Source organism: Plecotus auritus (genome assembly GCF_963455305.1).
Source record: "Plecotus auritus genome assembly, chromosome: 1".
Taxonomy (NCBI): Eukaryota; Metazoa; Chordata; class Mammalia; order Chiroptera; family Vespertilionidae; genus Plecotus; species Plecotus auritus.
The window spans coordinates 41,071,884-41,099,398 of record NC_137770.1 but is presented as its reverse complement, the minus strand read 5'-3'; the positions used below and the strand labels follow the sequence as shown (position 1 = coordinate 41,099,398).

General features: G+C 38.6%; 1 protein-coding gene across 2 annotated transcripts in view; it reads left to right on the top strand.

Annotated features, from left to right (window-relative positions):
• PELI2 (pellino E3 ubiquitin protein ligase family member 2) overlaps positions 1-27,515 on the top strand; it is a 175,091-nt gene that overhangs the window by 53,716 nt on the left and 93,860 nt on the right. For both annotated transcript variants that reach the window (XM_080657751.1, XM_080657750.1), the window contains exon 2: positions 3,220-3,349. In XM_080657751.1, coding sequence (XP_080513877.1) covers positions 3,220-3,349 — 130 coding nt within the window. The remainder of the gene's footprint in view (positions 1-3,219; positions 3,350-27,515) is intronic.

Here is a 27,515-nt window from a genome sequence, read left to right as displayed (position 1 = left end):
GTAGTCCTAGTACCTGGCATTATAAATATTAATGAATGACCATGTCGCTTAACCTAATTAGAAACTTGTCTCATCTTAACTCTGGTTTTTCACTGCTATCTTAGTTACTTCCAGTAGGATTTTTCACTGACCTAAATGTATTAAGTAAGTAGTCAGTGTAAGTCAGTGGTTCTCAACCTTTCTAAGGCCGCGACCCTTTAATACAGTTCCTCATGTTGTGGTGACCCCCAACCGTAAAATTATTTTTGTTGCTACTTCATAACTGTAATTTTGCTACTGTTAATGAATCATAATGTAAATATCTGTGTTTTCCGATGGTCTTAGGCTCTACAGCAGCGGTTCTCAACCTGTGGGTCGCGACCCACAGGTTGAGAACCGCTAGCAGGGTCGCCTAGCAATGGTGCTCAGGCAATTTAAGTTAAAATATCTCTGCATAGGTTAAGGTTGACATTTCTGGTTTTTGTTTTTTCCCTCTATAAGTAGGTATGACTTGTAAGTAGCAGAAATCCACTTGAGTTAGCTGGAACTAAAAAGAATTTCATGAACAAGGACCAGAGTATATCTGGGCCAATGGAAGCCTTTAAGGATCCTCTCTTTTCACCTCTATTTGCTACTTGTCTGTTCATCCACTTCATCCTTCACTTTCTCTGCTTCTTCATGGACATAAAGATTGTGACATCCCCACAGCTCCCCTGCTTACATTTTACAGCTCTAGCCATCCACATAGATGGGCTGGTTGTCTGTCTCATTTTTGTATTTTCCAGGATAAGGATGTCATTGGCCAGCTTGGGCCAGATGTCGACCTCCATCCAGGGCAGGGCGGAGAGTGCTGGCCTGGCCATTTCATTCACAAAAGGTGTTAGGGCTCACCTTGGGCAGTGAAGGGATAGTGTTGCTGGGAGCAGATCCCTAAAACATGTGTGCCATACTCTTATTAGGTTAGATTCTATTGACCAGAGGATAGTCAAGAGGAAGATGCATCAGAGAGCTAGGAAAACGTGTATGTGTGAAATCTGACCAAATCTGGTACCAGTTGCCTCTAGGCTACAGTGGTGAAAATTTCCTCTGCATTGTTTAGAGTCCTGGTTGTAATTGATTCATAAATTCCTCTTAATACAGAATGTTCATCTTGATTTAAGTGATATGAAAAAATATTAAAGTGGGTTTTTAATGGTTGTTTACTCATGGATATGTTCATTATACTAATCACACATATGTTTTAAAAATAATGTACACTATTCTGATCTTGCATCAGAAAAAGGATATGAACAGACTTGAAATGAATTATCTCTGTATTCTAGAGACATTTTTATGTAGCTGACTTTCCTTTGTGATGGAAATGGTAATATTAAAATACAGCAGGAATAACTTCTGGTGAAAATTAAAATCTATTGTCATACTTTAGCTACTCAATTGTAAAACATACATACAAAACCACTTGATTTCAACCTTTACTGTTCTCTGGACCTCATGTCCCCTCTCTGCCATACTGGCCACCATGCCCTTCTTCTGAGTGTGAGTGGACAAGTGGCAAAGGCAAGAGTTAAGACAGAGACAAGCCACCAGTGCTGCCCCTGCCTTTGTGGTTCGGAAGGAACCTTGGAGCTGTCATACTTACTCATGTAAATATGATCTTCTTTGGATTCTCTTCTTGAAAAGAATTTTCCAAGGGAGAGGTGGAGAATCGTCATGTCAGTGTGGCAACTTGAGACAGTGATTGGACACACAAGAGCCAGTTAATTTAGAGTTAGAGAATACAGTTGAAAACAGAAACGCTGCCTGCAATCCTGCATTTATTTTTATTTATTTATTTATTTATTTTGATTTACTCACACTGGACAGTTATTGTGTTGGCTGTTAATGTTTTTTTAAAAATATATTTTTATTGATTTCAGAGAGGAAGGGAGAGGGAGAGATAGAAACATCAATGATGAGAGAGAATCACTGGTTAGCTGCCTCCTGCACACCCCCTACTGGGGATCAAGCCCACAACCCAGGCATGTGCCCTAACCAGGAATCTAACCCGTGACCTCCTGGTTTATAGGTCGATACTCAATCACTGAGCCATGCTGGCTGGGCAATTCTGCATTTATTTTAAACACTGGTATTATCTTAAGGTATCCTATATAATAAAAGCGTAATATGCAAATCAATCGAACAGCGGAAGGACCAGTCAGCGGGGGTGGGGCTGGCGAGCAGGTGGCTCCAGGCCAGCCAAGGCGTGTGCCAACGACGGGTAGAGGGAGGGGATTGGGATGGTGGGAGGGGAGGCAGCAGCGACCAGTGGTGGCGGAGGGGTGATGGGGGGGTGGGTCAGGGCCACAACGGCTGGCGCTGTCCCCTGATGGGCTGCCTGATCACCTCCCGCAGAGGTGGGCCTAAGCCGTCAGTAGGACATCCCCTGAGGGCTCCCGGACTGTGAGAGAGTGCAGGCTGGGCTGAGGGACCACCCCCCCTGCCCCCTGAGTGCATGAATTTTCATGCACCGGGCCTCTAGTTAATATAGGAAATCTGCTTAAGGACATCAGATATTTTCCAGATGACTTTTAAAGTTATTGGACAGTTTGTGGACTAAAACTCATCTTTTTTTATTTTGGATCACTTTATGGGCAATCTTCTGGTAGAGTCATATTTTATGTTTAATTTTTGCAAGCTATTTCTTGGCTAACCTGACTGCATAAGGTTCAAATAGAAATGGGAATGAGGGTAGAGAATTTAGAATGTATAAGAATGCAAGTAACTAAATTTGGTCTTCTTACAAATAAAGATCCTACAGATATTAACATGTTTTGAGAGTGAGAGGTGAGGTTTAATTAGTATACTATTTTCTAACTAGTTCATTTAGAAATATTTCTTGAGTGTTTCTCTGGGGTCCATTCAACAACACTGGCTGAATTGAGCCAGCACTAATACAGTCTCTGTAGAATTCTCATTTGCTTATTTATACTCTGTCTCCTTCCAAAAAGATTTGAAGAGTCTGACTTTATAGAATAGAAAACCTATAATTACATTGTACATCACTCCTAAATTAAGTTTCTGGAAGTGATTTGAATTTCATTTCAGCTGATGTCTGTTTTGCAGCCCTTTCCTTTTGTGGGGTGTTTAGTGGGCAATTCTTTATGACCATTCCTGTCTTTTCCCTTATTCCATCTAACTTTTCTTCTTAAAACTTAAAAAAAAAATCTTTGAATAAGTGAACTCTTTCATCTTCATTTATAGGTACAATGGTGCTTTACCTAATGGAGACAGAGGCCGGAGGAAAAGTAGATTTGCTCTGTATAAACGACCCAAAGCTAATGGAGTCAAACCCAGCACGGTCCACGTGATATCCACGCCACAGGCATCCAAGGTAGGTGGTGGCTCCTGCACCGTCAGGAAGAGCTCAGCGGACAGTGCCTCATGGTGATTCCTTGTTATTCCCTGTCCTTTCCATTTTATTCCTCTGTAGGACAGTGTTTCTCAACCATTTGAGGCTGGATAATGTTTGGTTGTGAAGGGCTCTCCTGTGCATTGTATGATATTTAGCAGCATCCCTTGATCCACTAGATGTCCGTAGCACATCAGTCCCAGGCCACCACCAACTGCCACCAATGTTGTGACAACCAAAAATGTCTCCAGACTTGCCACATGTCCTCTGCGGGTGGGTTGAGAAAATCCCTCCTGCCCATCTCAGTATAAATCTCTGCTTTAGGTTATAGTGAAGCTAGCATATATCAATTTAGAGTAGTTGTGGTTGAAAGTTAAATGATACTCTTTGTTCTAAAGAGTGATTTTTGTTAAATCTTGTTATAAACAACATCAAGATTTGTTATTTTCCTTCTATAGAGTAGTGGGTATTTTCATGTAATCTATGTGTATGTGAAATTGAATTTGTGTAATTTTTAGAAAGATTGGAAGTACACAGAGCTAAATGCTGTAAGAAGTCTACTACACAAATGTCTTCTCATAAATTTCAAGTGAATAAAGTGTTAATTTTTAGGATTATTTTATATGTTCTCTGATATATATAATGGGACAAAATCTCAGTTTCCATTTTGGTTGATATATTCTACCTGTTAGGTTTATGACAGCTTTCCTTTTAATTAAAGAAATTCTTTAGTGTATAATATAGTTTCCTTTTATAGAGAACAATTATATTTACCTGAAGTATTTCATATGGGTCACTGGTTGTACACATTTATCATCGTGGGTTTGGACCATCTGGAACAAATAAGAGACTTGATTCTGATTTTTACTGTTCAAGGAGGAATGAATGGTTTCATGGAAGCACATGTGGTATTTATACTCAGTCTTAGATCACTTTTGTTAATGTTTTTATTTAAAAGCTCCTGTGATTGTTTCTGAAGCAGTTCCTGGGAAAAGTTTGCTATAATGTACCAATTAATACAGTCTTATATTAATGAGGGATGTTTAGACAAGAAGTATCAAGCACCAAGGAAACAGGAAAGGAAAGATGAATATTTAGTGGCAAGATTTTTTGCTAGGGAAGGGGGAATAAAGTAAAAATTTTGGGAAGGGAAGGACACTTTGTAAGGAAAACAAAGAAATCAGCTTACAGAGATTCTGAGAAATGGAGGAGGTGAAATAACAGAATTGAAAAAAGTCAAGGAAATATGAGAAGCATTTTATAATCCAAACATATTTGGTGAAGTACACCAAAATGTTTTGAAGCATGGGATAAGTGCCAAAAATATTCTATATTTTAGACGTGGTCGTTAATAATTTTGTCTCTGTGTAGACATTTATCTTTCCTTCCTCTGACTCTGTACCTTTTTATTATATTTACTTATTAAAATCTCAGGTTTTATATTAATACAATGGTTTTAGATATTTTTCTTAAATTTTTATAGAAATCTTTGTTCAGGCTTCCTGTTATGATAGAATATGAAAATTAGGTCCTATTGGTAGATCATTGGCACTTCCTTACTCATTGCTCATCTCCATCTGCTTGTTTTAGCTGTTATGTTTCATATCTATACCTACATTTTACCTAAAGTCTTGTAGATTATAAATCTTTTGGTAGTTGTCTTTCTAAATCTGTGTTTAAAAATATCACCCGCAGTACTAGTAGTAGGGCAAATTGGGTTTTGGTCTTGACCCTCTCTCATTTTATAAACTGGGAAAAATATATTCTCAGGGCCTCAGTTTCCTCATTAACAAAATGAAAGTTGGCTCTAGGCAGAAGCCATGTTGAATCAGATAAGCTACTTTGGTGATAAGAAACACCAAAGATTCTAGCTTACAAAGAAAAAAAGTAAAAAAGTGATTACATCTCTCAGAATTGGGGGAAAAGTTGAGTAGGTTTTGTTCAAACCAGAGTATCAGCAGGAGTTAACATGGATATTCTTTCTAAGGGTGTTATAAAGTAACTTGGCTCCAATTACCTTCTATCTCTTTTAAAGGTTTTACATTTTCAGGGAAGAGAATCTGATAGGCCCTGTCTAGGGCAGTCAACCATGACCAAGGGAGATGTGTAGACCAGACATATTTCTTGTGAACTGATCAAACACCCTGTATTGCATTTCCCTTATGCATCTTATTCAACTTGGTGCCTATAGATTGAGGGCCTCAAACCTAGTATTCCATCCTACCTGAACCTAGCATCTTAGTCACAAATCCCTCCCTGCTGTTCCCTCTCAGACTCCCTTCCTGACCAGTTTTGCCCTGTCACTCTAGCTGTCACCTTCTCTGTTGGCCCCCTTGACACAATCTCTTATCTAACTTTTTCTTCAGATGTTCTTCCTACTGCCTCACTTTAACTGAATCCTGTTTTTTATCAATATATTCTTTTCACTCTTTTTTTTTTCACATCTTTTCCCATTCATGGACTTAGAAATTATCTTATTCTGTTTCCAGTTCAGTCTCTTCTTTTTAACCCTACATTGTTAACTTAAGCTGTCCTAACCCTACACCTGATCTCCCTGACCTACAGTTCACTCTCCTGCATATTTCAGTGATTCAGTGCCTAGCCAGGCCAATCTCTCTTTCTTCCCAGTCCCTGATTAGACATACATTGGCATCCATGGTTCATAGAGTGCTTTACCTCAGTTTCAGTGACTGCCCTTCCATTCCACTTTTCCCATTGACTCTCGAAAGTGACCATAATCTCCAGTTCATTCTACATATTTTTACACTTCTTATTCCATCAAGACATCTGGCCCCTTTGCTTGTCCTTACTTGCCTCAGTTGTTAGCTCACGTGACTTTTCCGTTTATGTTGTCGACTTCACCCCAGATTCCCTTTCTCTGGTACCTTTAGGTACCTGCTCTTGGTGAGTCCGTGGCTCTGGGCCCTTCCCAAGCTCTGCTGGATTGTTTTTCTTTTTCTTGCTCACCCCATTTCCCATCAGAGTGACCTTATCAAGAGTGGTTTGTCTGCTCTGAAAGTTCTGATATGCAGTATTGGTAATGAAAGGGTCATCTTTGATTGGAGTTACAAAAGTGAGAGCTAGATAGAAGGATGTGGTTATCATTACTAGAATTTGAACCCTTGGCCTTGCGACTATGTTGTTTCCTCCCTCTGCCATAATCATTTCCTCTGCCCCACAGTCTGGGGGCAAAACAGTGAGTACCCCTTTGCTGCTGGTAGTGGCAGTTGGAAATGGGGACCTCTTAGTTTTCCATGCATGCGAGTGTCCTGGCTAAGTCAGAGGAAGATGGCAAGTATGTGCTACTGTTGTGTAATCTGTTTGTGTAATCTTTAGTTGTGTACATATTTGCTCAAAGATACTTCTCCTATTACATAATGTGTTTTAAAAGACAGAATCCTTAAGTCCTGTTTTACTTTTGGCATTTCTGTTACACAGATACAGGGCAGTGGTCGGCAAACTCATTAGTCAACAGAGCAGCAAACCGCGGCTCGCGAGCCGCAGTTTGCCAACCACTGACATAGGGTATTTAGCAATTTATTCATTTGTTCATTTACTCAGCAAATATTTGTCTAGCTAGCTCTTTCTATGGCCAGGCATCATGCTAGCTGATATACCACAGTCAAGAAAACATGCCTGCTGCATGGAACTAATTGTCTAGTAGGTAGGCAAACAGTGAATAATCATGTGAATACATGTTTAACTGCATATTGTAAAAAAGCACAGTGACGGAAAAGAATAAAGTGCTGTGAGAAAAGGTGGTGCAGAGTTGAGGTTGGGTAGGCAGGGAAAAATTTGAGGAAGTGGCTTGTGAGCTGTTAGCTATAAGGTGTAAGGAGGAACTAGCCAGAAGAACACAGATCTGGAGTTCTTGTGAGTGTGGTTGGAGAATTTGGATTTTTTTCTGAGTGGAAACATTGAAGAGAATGGCATGATATGACCGAGAGTTTAAGTTTATTTATGTTTGTTCATTTATGTTTTAATGATGCAGGGCAACTATTTTGCTCTTACATAACCAGTAAATGGTATGATGATGGTGGTGGTGATGGTGCCTGATAGGCAAATATTTGGGGAGCAACATGGTTTAAATTTAGCAACATTACTGTGGAAAGCTCTTCATCATGATTTTCCCTTTTTAGATTGTGCTGTATGGACATCTCCTTTTTGGGTTATTTTTACTTCTAAAAAGTAACTGAATATCACTTGGTTCCAGTAGGCATATTTCAGGATGGAAAATATCAGTGGTCTTAAAAGGACAATTTAGAGGAAAATTAGGGCTTAGTGTGATTGGTACAACCAGGATTACTCTTTCGCTGTTTGTACTGGAATGGCTCTACCGGTCGATAAGATATTGAAAGTCTTCCTTATCAGTCAGTGAATAATGTACTGGCAACTGTGCGAAGTGATAGAATTAATACATAAATTTCAATGTAAGCTCTTTAGTTCAAGCTAATTTTGTAGGCTGTAGTCGGGTTTACTTTTGAAGCACTCACTGTCTGTCTGTTTATCCAGCCTGGATCTTGGTGGTAATGGATGACATATCCCCCATTTGGATACGTTTTATCCTTTTAGATATCATAAACGTGATATTCTGAATCTTAGAAGAAAAAAAGGAAATATTAGTAATAAACTGCAGCCCAACACATCTTTTGATAATATACAGGAATACAAACCTAAAACAAATAATTTTTATTTCTAGACTAGAGCACAACTTACTTCAACAAAAAATGGAAGTATGAACGACCTAACTTTATACCTTAAGGAATGAGAAAAAAGAAGAAAAAAGGAAGCCCAAAGTTAGTGGAAGGAAGGAAATAACAAAGAGCAGAAATAAATAAGATTAAAAAAAAATAGAAAAGATCAATGAAACCAAGATAAACAAAAATAGACAAACCTATAGAGAGACTCCCCAAGAAAATAAGAGAGGACTCAAATAAATCAAATTAGAAATGAAAGAGGAGACATAACTGATACCACAAAAATACAAAGGATCATAAGAGACTTTTATGAACAGTTATATGCCAACAAAATAGTAAACCTAGAAGAAATGGATAAATTCCTAGAAACATACAAGCCACCAAGACTAAATCATGAAGAAATAGAAAAACTGAACATATCAGTTGTTAGTAAGGATATTATTTAAATTTAAATTTGAAATAATTTTCTGACTTAAAGTATGTATTAAGACTTTAAAAATACTTTTATGTGAATGTATCATGGCATTTAATGTTCTAGTCCTGATTGTTGCAAAACATATCTATTGAGATCAGATAACAACTTTTAAAAAACAATAAATCAAGGCTGTGAAATTTCCATCATTATTGACATAGCTCCAACCATTTCACAAATAAATGCTTTAAGAATTTACTTAATGTGCAATATTTAAGACCTTGAGCATAGATGATGGGTTTTGTTGAATTTATAGAGTTGGAAGGAACAACATATGGGACATATTAAACTTTATTGTCATAATCAAGAAATATTGTCTCAATGAGAAATATCTGAAAACTTTGTGAATTTTGTACAGATGGTGCAAGTTTTGTGTTAGAGAGAAACAAGTTGTCTCAGTTGAAATTCTAGAAAAACTTTTGGATATTTTCATTTGATACTGTCTTACTATATTTAGTTATCGCCACATAATGCCATAAAAATATAAAAATCAAGTAAGCTACTTAACATTTTTTCTTGATATTTTTATATTTATCTTATATCAAATCTGTGCTACCAAGTTAAATAACATATCTAAGAACTTAGAATTAAATTAATGAAGTACTTTCCTTTGGATGGGCAGCCTATGGTATTAGTAATGCAGGCAGTTCAGAAATCATATAAAGACTTGAATATTCACTTTAATAAAAATTGTGAGATAGAATTTTGATTTTTTTCGAGATTTGGCTTTATTACATGCTATTCTAACCATTTTTTTAAAAATATATTTTATTGATTTTTTACAGAGAGGAAGGGAGAGGGATAGAGAGTTAGAAACATCGATGAGAGAGAAACATCAATCAGCTGCCTCCTGCACACCTCCTACTGGGGATGTGCCCGCAACAAAGGTATATGCCCTTGACCGGAATCGAACCTGGGACCTTTCAGTCCGCAGGCCGACGCTCTATCCACTGAGCCAAACCGGTTAGGGCTATTCTAACCATTTTTAATGCTTTGGTTTTAGAAGAAGGAAATTTTCAATTACTAAAATAGGTAAATTTATTTGACAGCTAATAGGCGATGAAACATATAAAACCAAATACAGGAAACTGTGATAGAGATGCAGAGAATATTAGAGAAACAAATTTGAAATAAAGCAAAATATTCGAAGAGAAAAACTATTAAATTATACAACAAGTTACATGAAAATACACTTATTTGATGGTAAATTTGAAGAATATAATTAACTTGTAATAACATCTTGTTAATGTGTTGATTCTTGGAATTTAGCCAGTTGATATTTTCAAGGCAGATTGAAGGTAAACACAATTTTGTAAAATTAAGCTAGGTAATTAAATATGACAGTCCCATAAGTGATTTCCATGGTTTTAGGTGGTAATAGTGAATATTAAAATCTCAATATTATCTCAAAAATAGAGTTTAATTGACATTAGTTTAGTAAATGGTAATAGAAGATATACCTTGAACAATATTATGTTATGGGAAATATACACTGAGTGGCCAGATTATTATGAGCACCCATCAGTACTTCATTGGGCCACCTTTTGCCTTCAATACTGTGGCGATTCTTCTTGGCATTGACTCCACGAGATGTTGAAAGATGATGCGAGGCATCTGACACTATGCTTGATGAATAGCACTGTCCAGTTCTGTGAGATTTGATGGTTGTGGAACCAGCTGCCTGATGGCTCTTTTAACTTCGTCCCACAAATGCTCAATTGGATTGAGATCTGGTGATTGTGGGGGCCACCTAAGCAAGGTAAAGTCTCCCTCATGTTCTTGAAACCACTCCTACACAATACGAGCACCGTGGCATGGCGCAATGTCTTGTTGGAAGAAGCCATCTCCATTGGGATATGCCATCAACATGATAGGATGAACTTGATCAGCAATGATACTTAGGTATGTTGTGCTATTCAGACATTGTTCCACACAAATTAAAGGGCCCAAATCATGCCAGGAAAACATGTCCCAAACCATAACACTGCCCCCACCAGCTTGAAGGGTTGTACTCATGCATGTGGGGTGCATGCTTTCATGCTGTTTCCGCTAAATTCTTACTCTGCCATCTACATGATGCAACTGGAAACATGATTCATTGGACCACATGACTTTTTTCCAATGCTCAACTGTCCAATCCTTGTGTTCCTATGCGAATTGGAGACGTTTTATCTTGGTAACTGCAGACAGCAAAGGTGTTCGAACAGGCCTTTGGCTTCCATATCCCATACGATACAGTGTACGGCTAATTTGCCTGCAAACGTCAGGTGGACATAATAATCTAGCCACTCAATGTATATCAAGACACAATTCACCCAGTGTCTTGTTTTTCAATTAAATGGGGGAAGCTATTGGAAAGATTTGGTTTGTTATTTTTAAAAAACTCAGACATTGCTTAGTTTGTGACAGATTCAGCAAATAAAGGATTACACCAGTAATTCTTAACACTTAACAGATGACTTGGAAATTATTAGCATGATTTAATGAGTGATTGGTACTTTAACTTGCAGCACTTGGGTACAGTTTTATACTATGTGCAGTTCATATTATTTAGAGAATAAATGGGACTATATTAAAATTTTATTTATATACTTAAATTTTTATTTATCTGAGTATTAAATATTATCACTCCTGACATAAATAATTTTCATAAATATATCAGTGATTAAGTGATTATTTCATTTTGGGTTTTACATAGCATGAATTTTAACATCAAGAATTGGTTGTTATTATTAACTACTACATTTCTGTAATTTTTGGCTAATCACTTTTATGTTTTTTGATAGTTTTGCCATCGTGAATAGTGTAAATTTAGTAATTTGGAGCTGTTATTTTTCCTTCTTATTTTTTCAGCTTAGTTTTTTACATATGTTGTTCACAAAGTAGCAAAAGTACGCTTTCTTATTTAAGTACATTTTCTTTCAAATCTCCTAAAGTATTGAGATTTTACTGCTCTGGTTAAGTTAGGCAGCTTGACATGCAATGAAGCAGCATAATTATTTATCACCATTTCCCCTTTGGATTTGTGTGAGTCTTTAAGGTAGTTTGTAAGATATTTTAATGTATTTTTTAAATTAAAATTTGCAGTATGATTCACAGTACCTACTATGAATAATTCCAGAAAGTTGAATTCAGAATATTACATTTTTCATAGTTTCTGCAGTTAATATAGTTCGACACTAACATTTTTGTTTTCTCTGACCCTTCTTCTAGCATAGATAGGTTCATTGTTGCAAGCACTGACAACTAATGGGATTTTTTGTGTGTACAGAATAATCACAAGTTCAATGCCTTCTTCATTTCTGTTCATTGATATTTAGCAAAAGTTCTGCTATGCTGTGTGGTGTGGGCAGAAGAATTGTTCATTGTTTCATAGTAAAAGACATTTATGTCTTTTCTGTACTTACGATGTTCTTAACAGAATAATGGCTCCCAAAGATGCCCACCCCTTAAATTCTGGGGCCTATGTTTAAGTCACCTCACAGCTGAAAGTACTTTGCAGATGGCATTAAGGGCATAAAAACGGGAGATTACCTTGGATTGTCAGGGTGAGCCCAATTTAAACACAGGAATCCTTAAACGTGAAAGAGGGAGGTAGAAGACTCAGAGATGCGAGGGAGTCTGGGCAGGACTCATCTTGCAGTCCATGAGCCAAGAAATGCAGCACCCTATAGAAGCTGAGAACAACTCGGGCAGGTGGCCTTTAGGGAAACAGAGACCTTAGTCCTATATTACACAGAACTCAACTCTTCTAGCAACCTGAGTGTCCATTGAAACAGATTCTTCCCCTGGACTTCTGTAAAGGGACATAGCTCTTGATTTTGGCCTTTGAGACTTGGGCAGAGAAACCCCCAGATCTGTGAGATAATAAATTTGTATTATTTGTAGCTGCCAGGTTTTGTGGTAATTTGTTACAGCAGCAAGACAACACACACACAGAGTATATATACATACACACATACATATACTATTTTAAGGGAAATTAAATACGAAGGACCTTGTATTACTGAGCAGCTCTTAACCTTGTGTTGGGGGGAAGGAAAAGATAGGGAAGCCAAGATGGAATTGGGGAACTGGGAAAGAAGAGATCTGTTTCTTCCTTTTTAAAAATTCTTTTGGATCCAGAGTGTTGGACCAGAAAAGCTTGACTCTAGCATTCAATAATTTACTTATCAGTGTAATTTTCTGTATTACTGATATATAGTAATGCTACTATTGACTTGATGCATGTATTAGAAAAATCATACTTAATTTGTGTGTCCTTAAAGCACAATTTTATTAAAGAGTTGCTTTTAGCATTTCAGTGTGGGAGAATACTTGTATTTATACTTATAATTGTGTCTTTACTCAAATTTACTTGAAGTATGACCCTGATTCAGGCAACTAATACTCATCTTATTTTTTTGTGGAGGAAAATAATCTTGTGCTGTAACTGTAAAAACATTTAACGTGAAAGTTGGAAGGAACTTATGCAGACTAACTCCTCATTTTACAAATGAGGGGCGTGAAGAAGTTCAGAGAAGCCCAGTAAGGAGTCTCAGGTCACTAAGCCAGGTGTGCTGGTCTGTTGTTGCAGGTGGCGGGTGGAAAGTGCTGAGAAAAATGGGAACCAAGCTGGGTTCTGCTCCTGATCCTCCCAACTCCTAGGAGTGTGACTTGGAAAATCCATTTATTTCCAAACTAGGACTGCTGTCACTATAAAAGAAAGGAATACAATTGTTAGTAAAAATGTAAGTTGCTCTATAGATTTAGGATTAGTGGCTCTGTTGGAATAAACTGTTCAATCTTAAATCAGATTCTGTTTAGAAAGAGTCTTTTCAATGAAAGCAACAGTGATGGAGGCTTGAGTTGAAGTAGTAGGTTGGTTTGCAGTGGTAGGTACCACAGTAAGTAGTAAAAGGTACATCAAAATTAATTCTGTGCAGCTGAAAAGAAGTCATAGCCTGCAAGGGAGGGTCAGAGAGGTGTCATTGGCTGAATTGAATTGGCTGTGGACCATTTTGTTACACCTTTGCCTTTCACATTAAAGTGCACAGTTGACCTTCTCTTTTGTGAGAATGTCCTTCAGCCTCTGTGAAGTCCCACTGCTGACTGATTCACAGGGATATCTACTTACAAGCTCTTCATTGATCACACCCATGTCACTGGTGAGGCATGAATGAGGGGCGACAGGAACCTTTCGTTTAGCCTTACAAAGTTAGAGTTGATGGGAGCTTATTGGAGCCTGGGCGCTGAAAGTACATAACTCTCAGACACATAACTCATCTTGCTTTGCTGTTTGTTCATCCTTACTCTGCTGCCAGGGAGCCCTGCAGGACCAGCCCTCTTTTCTCAGCTTTCCAGTCTGACCATTCAAGTGAAATTCCCCTGGTGGCCATTTTTCTCTCGCCTCCACATCCTTGACGTCTCATTTCTTAGAAAGTGCTCCAGCTTCTTATACTAACCTATACTCCCACTATCCTTTAAAACACAACCCAGTTGTCATTTCCTCCTAGAAACTCCCCTGACACTCTTCTCTTTCCCAGTTTTAGTGAAAAGTCCTTTTATGAACTAAAGTTAAAAAAACGTGAATAACCCTGCAAGTACTCTGACACTGTGTTAGAGTTGCCTACTGTCTCGGCATGCTGGGCAGCAAGCTCCTTAAAGGCAGAGACGGTCTTTTTGTCTATACTCCCATTATCCAGCACAGTTTCTTGAATGTGTAGCCAAATAGTGTGCCTTGCTCATGTGCTAGAACAGAACAGCTGGTTGTTCAAATGGTCAGTAACTTATGCGTTGGTATTCTGCAAACCCACAGGCACAAGCACAGGCCAGTTTATAACTCGGGCACATTTGATAAATTAAAATTACTCTTTTCCAATTGTTTCTGAATTTTCTCTGTTATAAATACCATTATGATAGCCAGCTTTATCAAAAACTTGTGTGTATCTTTGATCCTTTTCCCTTCTGATCTCAGAAATCACATATTTGTTATTGACAGTGTTAAGAAGAAATGGTTAAGTTTTGTAAATTATGAAAATGAGAGTTGAATGAAAGTCTGGGCTTTGGAGTTTAGACTTCTGAATTCTTAATTTCCCTCATTTACTAGCTGTCGACTCGGTGGCAAAATACTTTCCTGTGGCTCACTTTCCATTTTTAGTACATGGTAGTGATTAATTAATGTTTGATAATATTAATTGGTTTCTCTGAAGAGTATTAATTACCTGTTTTAAGAAATTATATTACATAAATATACTAGAGGCCCGGTGCATGAAAATTCCCTCAGCCTGGACTGCCCCCTCTCACAGTCCAGGAGCCCTCAGGGGCGGGAGGTGACCTGTCGATCAGGGGAAGGCAACGCCCCCATCACACCTCTGCTGCTGCCACTTCTGGCAGCGCAAGCCTCGGCTAGCCCTGGTTACCTGAGCCTTGGGTGGCCCTGGGCAGCTGGGCAGCCGCCATCCGAGGCTTGCCTGCGCCTCGGGCCGGCCCTGGGCGGCTAGGGGTCTGAGGGAACTGGGGGACTCTGGAGGCAGGTGTGCAGAGTGGCTGGGCCCTCCTGCCACCCCGGTGGGGCTGAGGGGACTGGGCACTGCCATCTTGTGGCTGTGGGTGCCGCCATCTTTGAGGAAGTGGCAGTCAATTAGCATATTCTCTTTTTATTGGCTGTGGGTGCCACCATCTTTGTGAGGGTGTGATGGTCAATTAGCATATTCCATTTTTATTAGATAGGATTTATTAAATTATATATTATTTATTAAAATATATATTAAATTATATTTATGTAATGTAATTTCTTATAACAGGTAATATTTCACCATGATATGATGAAACCTAGCATCCATACTTAATTATTGGTAGTTTGATTATATAAAAACTTCTATTTAAAATGCACTGATAAATTAAAAATTAAAACTGCAGCTTCATGATTTGAATATAGGTTTTCTTTGTAAACATTACAATTTAGTTTATCATTTTCTTTAGGATCACAGCCTAGAAGGTTGGATAATGAATAGTTCTGAATTTTTGAGCCCACTAACTTTGAATATCATTGTATTTCATTACTGGATATTGTACTTATGAATTAGAACATTTTGATAAGGCATTCTTATGTGAAAATGCATTTGGCCTCAATCCGTTTTGGTTTTTCATGCATTCTTCAGACTGCCAACATTAGTTTTATGAACAAAGGTGTAGTTTTATATATTCTAATGTAGAGCTACACCTTTGTTTCACATGAATAGTTAGATAAAAACTTCAGTCATTCTATAAAGCCTGTTTCAAATTAACATGAATATCAGTGATTTTCTCCTAGCATGAAAAGAAATTATTTTTATTATTTTATTTTGTAATCTAGTATCATAAATCCAAGGATACCATATTTTTAAATTTCTAAATTATCATCAATATTTAAGTTTTATAAACTAGGTAGAACTAATATTGTTAAATTTGGTTTCCCTAAAATGCAAAAGAGAATTCTGGTAAACAGATATTACCTAGAATTTTTTATTTTAAGAAGACTTTCTTTAAAGCATACAAGTAATAAATGTAGAATTTGATAGATTTTCATAGTTTACACATCCTTTTAAGTAGTAGCCAGCTCAAGAAACAGCATTACCAGTACTTAAGGATCCTCTTGTTCCCCATCCCAGACACCTTCCCACCCACAGTAATCAGTTAACTGTCATTATGACCCAATGCTGTATAGTTTTTGTACTTTATAAAAATTGGGTCTGTAGTATAGGTTGTTCATTGCTGTATAGTATTACATCGTGTGAATTTGTCTTGTTCAGTATGCTTTACAGTTTTAGACACACTAAAACTTTAGTTAAGTTTTTTAAATTATTAAAGTTATTTTTAAAGTTAGCTGTTTTACATTAGGATATGAAGTCAAAATAAACAGAGTCAGTAACAGCTACCAGCATGCACATTTATAGCTTATAGTACTTTATAAAAATCTAACTACTTATTGCACAAGTTAAAAATGTAACCTCACTTAGAAAACTGATTTGCCTGCTAAGACAGTAATTATAGAATTGAATATTTCAGTGAAGATCTCTAATTTTACACTGAACTTTGAATTTTATGCTATGTTGTTTTCCTCTCCTGAAAAACATATACCTATGTTACAGCTAGGGGCCTGCATGCCACATTTTTCTCAGTTTTTACATTTGTGAACTAGCGAGGATCATTTGTGATGTTGGAAGCAGGATGAACACAGACTCCGATGTCAGATGAACCTAACTGGAGTGAGTCTTGGCTCTTTCCTTTGCTAATCATGTGACCAGGACAAGCCACAGAGCCCCTCTGGGTGGAACAGCCCCTTTCAGCTGTGAGGTTTAGACAGAATGGACAGTACATACGACACATGCCTTCTGGCTAGGGTGGGCTCTTGGGCATTACTAACTGTTCTTTTAGTTCGCTCACAAGGCAATTGAAGGATGGGATAGAATCATATGGTCTTTTGAAAGTCACTCTGTACCCCTCCAGTATAGTAATTTTTGCTCAGCGTAAACATAATCAGTGAACTGGGAAGACTATCTAACCCTACAACTTAAAATATTAGAAAGAGAACAACAAGAAAAGCCCAGAGTAAGTAGAAGGAAGGAAATAATAAAGATCAGAGTGGAAATAAATGACACCGAGACTGAAAAAACAATGCAAAAGATCAATAAAACCAAGAGCTGGTTCTTTGAGAAGATAAACAATTTTATTTCTATTTAAAGGGAACTTACTTTTGTTTGTTTTTGAAAAATTGAATAAGAAAGCACCAAGACTTGGCCTGGGAGCTTAGTCAGTTGGAGTGTCATTCTGTACACCAAAAGGTTGTGGGTTCGATTCCCAGGTGGGGCACCTGCTGGAAGCAACCGATGGTGAGGATGAAAAAAAAAAAAAGTAGCTCCTATTAACCGAATTTTCTTCCACTTAGTGTTTTATTACACTGATGTATTTCTAGTGTTGTATGTTTCTTGTTCTTCATTACTCCCTAAACTGTGTCAGATTAACGGTGGTAACAGAGACAGGTTATGGAGAAGGTCAGGGTTTCTCAGCCTTGGCACTGCTGTTTGGCTGGATCATTCTTTGTTGTGGGGCAGTGCTGTACACTGTGGCATGTCCTGGTCTCTACCCACTTGGTGCCAGTAGCACTCCCTGCTCCCAGTGTGACAACCAAAGATGTCTGCAGACATTGCTAGGTGTTACCCCTGGGGGGCAGAATCAGTTTAGCAAGGCCCACTGATTTAGATGAAGCTTCAATCAGGATGGAGTCTGGTGCCGGGTGCAGGCTCTGGACTAAGATTCTCATGGTGAAATCCTCGCACTTCTTTGGCCAGTGACAACCAGTTTTTTCATCTCTCAAGTGACAAAAAATAATATAACTCAACTCATAAGTTGAAATAAGGGAGTTGATACAATGTAAAGTCCTTAGTTTTTCGCATGGCACCCGGCACATTGTAAATGCTCAGTGTTAACCATGATTATTATTACAGCTCATAAAAAAATTGGGTATCTCCTCCCTCCCTCCCTCCCTCCCTCCTTCCCTCCCTCCCTCCTTCCCTCCTTTTCTTTCGTCCTTCTGTTGTTCCTTATTTTTTTTCTGTGTCACAGAATAGAGATCTAGGAGAAATCGTGGTTAAGAAAGTTTCTCAGCCGATTAATCTTTATTTTAAAAGCTGCATTGCCTGTTGCTCTGGCAGGCAGAGCAGAGCGGCAGAGCGAGTTGATAACGGACTCTCTGACAGGGTTCCCTCTCCTTCAGTGACCTAGTGCCGCTTTGCAGACACCATGGCTCGAACCCAGGCTTTGGGGAGACGGGGGGTGCCTTACAAATTGACTTTCAGTATGGGGTTGATCTCTCTTTGGCCAGATTAAGAAGAGCTGGTCGCAGCTCTGGTCTCAGTTTTCAGAGCTTCTTTCTTCCCAGGGTTGGAGGCACATGTAAGAACTTCTGTCCCCAACCCAAGACAGATGGTGGAAAGAGACCTCCCTACGGGGTGAGGACTGGAACAACACTGACTTTCTGTTGCCCTAGTCAGTTGAAACTCCCTATTTTTTTAATTTAACCTGTTATCTAATCTGAAAGGATGAATTCATTCTGCCAAAGCCTTGATTTCCGCAGTCATTACTAATTTCATATGTTAAAAAAAAGCAGTGTTGGGGGAGGGGGCAGGAGCTTGGGTGGGGGAGAAGGAGAAGGAGCAATGAAGATATTTCTGAAGAAAAAAAATTTCTTTCAAATCTAAGAATGGAAAAGGACGAGGGAAGAAGGAGTTGCAAACAAATCTGTAATCGTACATACCAGAACAGACTGGAAACAATTTAAATCAGCAAAACATTTCCTGTGATGATACATGCAATTGAATTACACTTAGTTTCTAGGTTAAAAGTGCATATGAGTTAATCCCAAATAGGTTAATGACAGGTATTCTTTGAACATTGTATTGAGTTTCTGACTTTTAAAACACACTTTTGATAAAAAATAGGAATTTCCAGTTTCAAAATATATTTTAAATTAATATGAGCTTTTAAAAGGTAAGTCAGCTTTCTGTTTTTATTAAAATGAAAGGGGGTATAGTTTGGCCTGGTTTTTCTGTGTTACATTAGGAAGACTCTAGTTCCACCTGGTTACTTTTCCCAGTATGAAAACTGAGGCCTGCTTTACATCCCCCTGACTATTCTGTAGCTGCCAATTTGTACTTAATCCCTTCACCTCTTCCAACCATCCCCAACGCCCTGCCATCTGACCACCCTCAGAGTGTTCTCTGCATCTATGAGTGAATCTGTTTCTGGAGTGAATCTGTTTTCTTTTTAGATTCCATTGTTGTGATAGATACTTATTTATTGCCATTTTGTTCATATTTTTATCTTTTATAATTGAAAACTAGAAGTTATTTAAAAAATAAAACTGAGGCTCTGGCTGGTTTGGCTCAGTGGATAGAGCGTCGGCCTGCGGACTCAAGGGTCCCAGGTTCGATTCCGGTCAAGGGCATGTACCTTTGTTGCGGGCACATCCCCAGTAAGGGGTGTGCAGGAGGCAGCTGATTGATGTTTCTCTCTCATCGATGTTTCTAACTCTCCCTCTCCCTTCCTCTCTGTAAAAAATCAATAAAATATATTTAAAAAAAAATAAAACTGAGGCCTAGAGTTATAGGAACCTCTCTAGGATTGCTTGCCTAGCTTGAGCTGAAGGCTCTTAATTTTATTAGTATTTTTGTTACTGAATTCTTATTTGGTTTGGGAAGTTGATAAAAGTCTTTACCACCTTGCTTTTTTTTTTTTTTTTTTTGGTCAAAGTGTCACTGTTTCTGAACTTTGGTGGACTCTTATGCTGCAAAAAAAAAACAACAAAAAACACAGCTGAGTGAAGATGTTTTTATTGCCTCACTGGCCATGAGCATTCCCACTGCAGTGGTGGCGTTTCCAGTGTGTCCTGCCTCTCTCCCTCCCCGAGCAGAATCTGTTTCTGTCTCCGCACCCTGTTCCCAAACCTGCTTCTCTTCAGCCGACTCTCCTGTACTTCGTCTTTCCTCACAGTCCCATCACCACCTGCCTTGTAGTCTAAGTGAGAACCTGGTTGTTATGCTTACCTTTTCTTTCCCTTAATGCACCTCCACCTCCAGAGAGTCCCTGATCCTGTGGAATCTACATAGGCATTGACCCCATGCCCCCTCCTCCCCAACTCCATTGCAGTCCCTCACGCAGACACTTGCCGTGGTTCTTGAAAGGACAGATGGATAAACCCGTCCATAGATTTCCCACAACAGTTTAGGTCACAGTCTCTTCATGCCTATTAGATGTAACTCAGGTGTTAAATATGCTCTTAAGGTCATGTGAAGCTACCTCTCCTTCATATTGCCACATCTGCTCAGTGACATCACTTCATCCAGTTGAAGGGTTGAATCATTCTCTGTCATGTACGAGATATGGCCCCAAGTCCAGACACTGGCACGTGACATTTTTCACAGAGTGGCCCCCATACCTTCCCAGCATCCCTTTTTCCACTAGCCATGGGAACGCCAAAGACAGTATTTCTGGCATTCAAAATTCAGCCAGTGGGGAATTGTAGGAGATTAGTATGTTTATGATCTTGTCCTTCACATATGTGAAAATAAGGACTTACTGTTGGTTCTGTTATTAGAATTCAAGGGCCAGCTGTGTGGAATTCAGATATCCCGGCACTCAGTGTGTGATGTGATGGTCCTAATGAAAGCAGGAGAATTTACTTCCCACTGATGAGAATTAAATCTAAAGCTGTAAACTAGATGCTCATTAATTTAATGCTTTCCCTTGATATATGTCTATAGCTTTCAATAAAAATGTTTTTAGGCATCCATGCAGGTGAAAGGATGCATGCAAGCCAGAGGTAAATAAGTCTAGAAAATGAACATAATTCCTTTCTGGTATTTTTTGTAACAATCCCTGTAAAGGAGACCCCACGCCTAGAAAATAGACATGTTTCTAAAAATCTGTTGGGACTCAGTCTTCTCACTGTTTACTTGTAATGTTGTGTCTTTATGTTTGCTTCTTACCCTTTCCCCATTCCCTCATCTTCTAGTTAGGGACATGGGTGTGGAGAGACAAATAAGGGGATGCTGAGGGAGAGCTGTGTTTCACCTTCCCATGGGTAGCGCTCTGCTGAGGGCGCCACTTCTCTTTTTTGTCTTTGGCACTCCCGTGGCATCAGCCATTGTCACCTCACAGCTGGTTTGAAGCTGAAGCAGGTTTCAACAGCATCTGTTCGCTAAGGCAGTTAAAAAACTACTTGGGCATTTTAACCGCCATAAAACAGAATTACAGTGTGAAAGACCTTTCAGCAATTTAGCTAAAGGCTTTAGTGTCAGTGGAGATACTTTCATTTATGAAAATTGGCACTCATGAAACATGTGGGTATACCTTTCCTCTAAATGCCATCACCTTCTACATTAGAATACTAGAAACCACTCATCAGAAGAAATGTCCCACCTTTGCTGTTTTGGTTTATAGTCCACCATTTCTTAGATGGAGTGGTTCCACAGGGATCATTTTGGTTGTTTAAATGTGAATCAGATCCAAAAGTGACCTACAGATTTAGTGCAATCCCTAATCAAAATTCCAAAGGCATTTTTTACAGAAATAGAAAAACAATCCTAAAATTCATATGAAATTACAAAAGACTTCGAAGAGCCAAAGCAATTTTGAGAAGGAAGAACAAAGCTGGAGGCATTACACATACTGATTGCAAACTGTATTACAAAGCTGCAGTAATCAGAACAGATGGTATTGCCATAAAAACAGACACAGCACCAGCCGGTGTGGCTCAGTGGTTAGCATGTCAGCCCGCGAACCTAAGGGTCACAGGTTCAATTCTGGTTAAGGGCACGTACCTGGGTTGCAGGCTTCCCACCCTGTTTGGGGTGCATGTGGGAGGCAACCGATTGATGTGGGCTTTCTCACATCATTGCTTTTCTCTCTCCCATCTCTCCCCTTCCCCTCTCTCTCAAAAATCAATGGGAAAGTCTTCCAGTGAAGATTAACCAAAAAAAAAAAAAAAAAAGAAGAAGAAGAAAGATCAACTGAACAGAATGGAAAACCCAGATCAGAAATAAACCCATGCATATTTGACTAATTAATTCACAATGAAGAAACGGAGAGTACTTGGGAAAGGACAGTCTCTTCAGTAAATAGTGTTGGGAAAACTGGACAGCCACATGCAACAGGATGTAACTGGTTTCCTATCTTACACCATACATAAAAATCAACTCAAAATGAATTAAATACTTGAATGTAAGATTCAAAAGTCATAAAGTTTTTAGGAGGAAATACAAGGGATAAGTAAGCTCCTTGATGTGGGCTTCAGCAATGATTTCTTGAATTTGACACCCAAAAATAAAGACAATAAGTGGGATTATATCAAATTAAAAATCTTCTGCACAGCAAAGGAAACTATCAACAAAATGAAGAGTCAGCCTGTGGAATGAAAGAAAATATTTACAAATCATATATCTGATAAAGGGCTTATATTCAAAACGTATAAGAAACTTATACAATGTAATAGCAACAATGGCAACAAATCAATCTAATTAAAAAATAGGTAGAGGAACTGTAGACATTTTTCCAAAGAAGACATCCAAATGGCCAACAGGTACATGAAAAGGTGATGATCATCACTAATCATCAGATAAATACAAATAAAAACCACAGTGAGATATCACCTCACACCTCTTAAAATGGCTATCAAGAAGGTAAGAGGCCATGGGAGAACATATTTGCCAATGATATTTCTGATAAGGGCTTAATCTCCAAAATTTACAGAGAACTCATACAACTTAACAAAAGGAAGATAAACAATCTAATAAAAAATGGTCAAAGTATGTAAATAGACACTTTTCGAAAGAGGACATACAGAAGGCCGAGAGACATATGAAAACATGCTCAAAGTCACTAATAATCTGAGAGATGCAAATCAAAACAACAATGAGATACCATCTCACACCTGTTGGAATGGCTGTCATCAACAAATCAACAAACGACAAGTGCTGGCGAGGATGTGGAGAAAAAGGAACCCTCGTGCACTGCTGGTGGGAATGCAGACTGGTGCAGCCACCGTGGAAGACAGTATGGAGTTTCCTCAAAAAGTTAAAATGGAACTCCCATTTGACCTAGTAATCCCACTCCTAGGACTATATCCCAAGAAACCAGAAACACCAATCAGAAAGGATATATGCACCCCTATGTTCATAGCAGCACAATTCACCATAGCTAAGATTTGGAAACAGCCTAAGTGCCCATCAGCAGATGACTGGATTAAAAAACTGTGGTACATTTACACAATGGAATACTACGCCGCTATAAAAAAGAAGGCACTTTTAACATTTGCAACAACATGGATAGAACTGGAGAACATTATGCTAAGCGAAATAAGCCAGTCAGAGAAAGATAAATATCACATGATCTCACTCATATGTGGGATATAATGATCAACATAATTTGATGAACAAGAATAGATTGATCTAGAGACAAATGGTAGGGGAGGGGGGGGTTAGAGAGCTACCAAAGGACTTGTATGCATGCATATTAACATAACCAAAGGACACAGACGCTGGGGCAGTGGGGGCTTGCCCCAGGGTGGGAATGGCTGGGGGGGGAGTGTCATTTGGGGAAAAAGGAGACATATGTAAAACTTTAGACATTTTTTTAAGAAAAGATAAGAGGCAAGGATGTGGAGAACAGAACCCTTGTTCACTGTTGGTGGGATTGTAAATTAGTGCAGCCAATGGAAAACAGTGTGGATTTTTCTTTAAAAATGTCAAATAAAACTGCCACATGATCCAGCAATCCCATTTTTGGGTATATATTCAAAGGATCTCTAATAGATATTGGCACTCCTGTGTTCATTGCAGCATTATTTTCAATAGCCAAGATACGGAAACAACCTAAATGTCTGTTAGTAGATGAATGGATAAAGATGGGGTTTGTATGTATATACGATGGAATATCATTCAACCATGAGAAAAAAGAACACATTGCCATTTGCCACAGCAAGGATGGACCATGAGTGCATTATGTGAGGTGAAATAAGTCAGATAAAAACAAGTAATCTATGTTATTTCTATGTGGAATATAAATAAGCCAAACTCATAGAAACAGACCAGAGTGGTAGTTCCCGGGGGTAGAGGGTGGGGAAATGGGGAGATGTTTGTCAAAAAGAGTACAAACTTACGGTTATAGGTTCTAGGGATCTAGTGTACAGCATGGTGATTATAGAAAGTTGCTAAGAGAGTAGATCTTAAGTATTCTCACCACAAAAAAGAAATGGCAATTATGTGACATGATGAAGGTGTTAGCTAATGGTATGGTGGTAATCATTTTGCAATATATAAGTGTATCAAGCCAACATGTTGTACACCTTAAATTTATACAATTTATATGTCAATTATATCTTAATAAAGTTGGGGGAAATGTGAATTACATGTCAAAAAGCCTAATCTGTCCAGCCGGTAGTTTTGGATGCCATTATTGGAGGCTGAGGACCAACACGAGCTGTGCTTTGCATGTGTGGTCAGGCAGAATGTGAATGGTGCTCCTGACAGAGAGCCATTTCTACAGATGTCTTCTCAGTTGGTGGAATATATCTTTTAGGTGACTTCAAGATATCAATTTATGATTACCCAGTGTGGGAGTAGGGGATGGGTTGGGATAGAATTAGGTAATTACTCATCTTAATAGATGAGTAAAATAGAACACAGAAATGCTTAAAGTATTGCAGGTATTTCTCTCTTTCCGCGTCCAGCGCGGCTAGAGAGTGGGTCCAGTTCCTGAGGATTGAGAAATAAAAGAAAGAGACAAGACACAGAGATAGAAGGAAAAAGCTGGGACCGGGTGGGACCACCATCCTCTTCTGATGGAGAGACAGGGACAGGGACCCAGAGCCAATCCAGCGAGTTTATTTTATATCCCAAATATCAGGAAGTTTCACCAAAAGGTCAAGACAAAAGGAGATTATTTGCATTCTTGAGTAGGCCCTGAGCATTCCTGGTGCTAGGCTGGATTTAGATATCAAAATCACTTCCCCACACCAGGCTGAAATGAAGGTCAAGCTGACAACACCCTTGCCCTTTTGGCAAAGCATGTTCCCAGGGCGTGGCTTTGCCGACGCCACTGGGTTCAGCTGACAATAATTAAGGAATGCCCATGTGCCTTCCCAGGCGCTGTCTACAAAATATTAACTATGATTTTTAAGTACAGTTTCTAGGATGGTAGATGTTATACTAGTATTCTGCAAATAGAATTAATACCAAGTGAAATTTAAAGCTAGAGAGAAGCAAAAGATTCCTTAGGAGTAATTTCTTTGCTTTAAATAACTGTATCTGTTTCTTCCAAAGCATTTAAGGGCATACTAATTGTGAATCCTGAAACCAATGTGTTTGGCATTCATTTCGGAAGAAGGTACTTCGGAGTCTGTGTTTACTAAGAAATTTGAGCCTCAGAAAAATTTTAGTCCTTGATAACTTGCTATCTGGTGAAGAGACTGTAATTATGTCACTGTCTCTGGGTTGGTAATCTTTGCTTTGGAAAATGTGTAATCCTGTACTTCAAACAATCTAGATTCATTGCAGATGTGGCTGTAAAAAAAACCCTTAAAGCCCTTGCTTTCCTGCATTCCTTTCTCTTGCTGATGCTGTAGGGCCTATTGCTGTAATTACACTACTGCCCTCGTGAACCATTTTTAAGTAATTATTTTCAACCTTTTAAAAAGATTTTTCATTTTTTTTAAAAAAATTAATTTTTGTCAGTTAAGATAGGAAATTTGCTTAATTTCATGGCATTAAATATCTAATGTTTAAAATCCTTGCCTATTTTTGAATTATATTGTTTAATTAAAAAAATTTAAGACCTCTTTGTTATACATATTGCATATATTTTCTTTGTGTTTTAATTTTGTTCATGGTGTCTAATCCCATAACTGAGGTTTGTTTTTTAACCTTGATGTAATTATATCTGGAATTTTTTTCACTTATGATTTGTAAGTTTCCTGTTTTGCTTAAGAAATACTTATTATCCCAAGATTCATATCTTCTCCTATTTTTAAATACTTTTATTTTTTATATTTAGATATTCTTCCATTTAAATGTTTTAAAATTGATATTGATTGAGCACCTCCTATTTGTCAGGCCCTGGGCTCTGCACTGGGATGGTAAAACAGACATGGTCCATGCACTAATGGAGATTATAGTAGCAGAGTCAAGCAATAAATAAGTAACCAAACAAATAAATATTTAATTTTTATATGTGTTCATGAAACAAACAATGACGAGGAATACTGTGCAGGCCAGGGATACGGGCTTAAGTTATGCTGAGTTATGAAGGGGGGGGATACAGTATATAGAATTTAGCCTTGCAAAGAGAGGGAGAGAAAAATATAACCAGCATCAGATGTCAGAGTTGATTAACAGAGAGTTGGACCTGGATGAGATGAGTCTGGAAGTAACAGACCCTTCAAATCTTGGTAAGAGGCCTTGGTTTTAATCTAAGTGCAGTAGCAAGCTATTGGGGGTGAGATTAGCGAGAGGTTTATGAATGAAGAGAGTTTTCCGCTGTTGATATGGAGGGCGTAGATGGGAGCAGAGAGACTAGTTTGGAGGCTGCTACAATAGGTTTGACCAAAGATGAGGTGGCTTAGACAAATGAGATGGTTAATTTTATGTGTCAGTTTGTCTGGGCTATGGAGTCTGGATATGTGGTCAAACATTATTCCAGATATGTGGTCAAACATTATTCTGGATGTTTCTTTGAGGGTAGTTTTTGAATAAGATTAGCATTTTAATCAGGGACTCTGATTAAAGCAGATTGCTCTTCATAATGCTGGTGGGCCTTATCCAATCACTTGAAGGCATGAATAGAATGAAAGACTGACCTCCCCTAAGAAAGAGGGAATTCAGCAGATGGTGTTCTGACTTGAATTTCAGCTTCCGCTCTTCCCTGGTCTCCAGCCTCCTGGCCTACTCTGTGGATTTTGGACTTGGCAGCCTCCATATTCACAAGAGCCAATTCCTAAGGGGGAAAAGGTCTTTCTATATATATGCACATATATATTAGCTCTGTTTCCCTGGGGAAGAACCCTGATGAATACAACAGAGGTAGTGGCAGTAGAAATCAGAGAAGTGAGCATATTTTTGAGGAAGATACAACAGGACTTACTAAGAGGAATAAATTGTAATTGAATGGATGGTAATACCATTGACTGAAGGGAAGGCAACAGAAAAGAGGCAATTTAAGGAGAAATTCAAGAGTTTGGTTTAGGCACGGGGTGGGCAAACTTTTTGACTCGCGGGCCACAATGGGTTCTTAAACTGGACCGGAGGGCCGGAACAAAAGCATGGATGGAGTGTTTGTGTGAACTAATATAAATTCAAAGTAAAGGAGCGGAGGGGAGAGCAAGAGAACCCTCTGCTCTTTTGGCTCTGCGGGCCGGATAGAACAGCCTAACGGGCCAGATCCGGCCCGCGGGCCGTAGTTTGCCCAC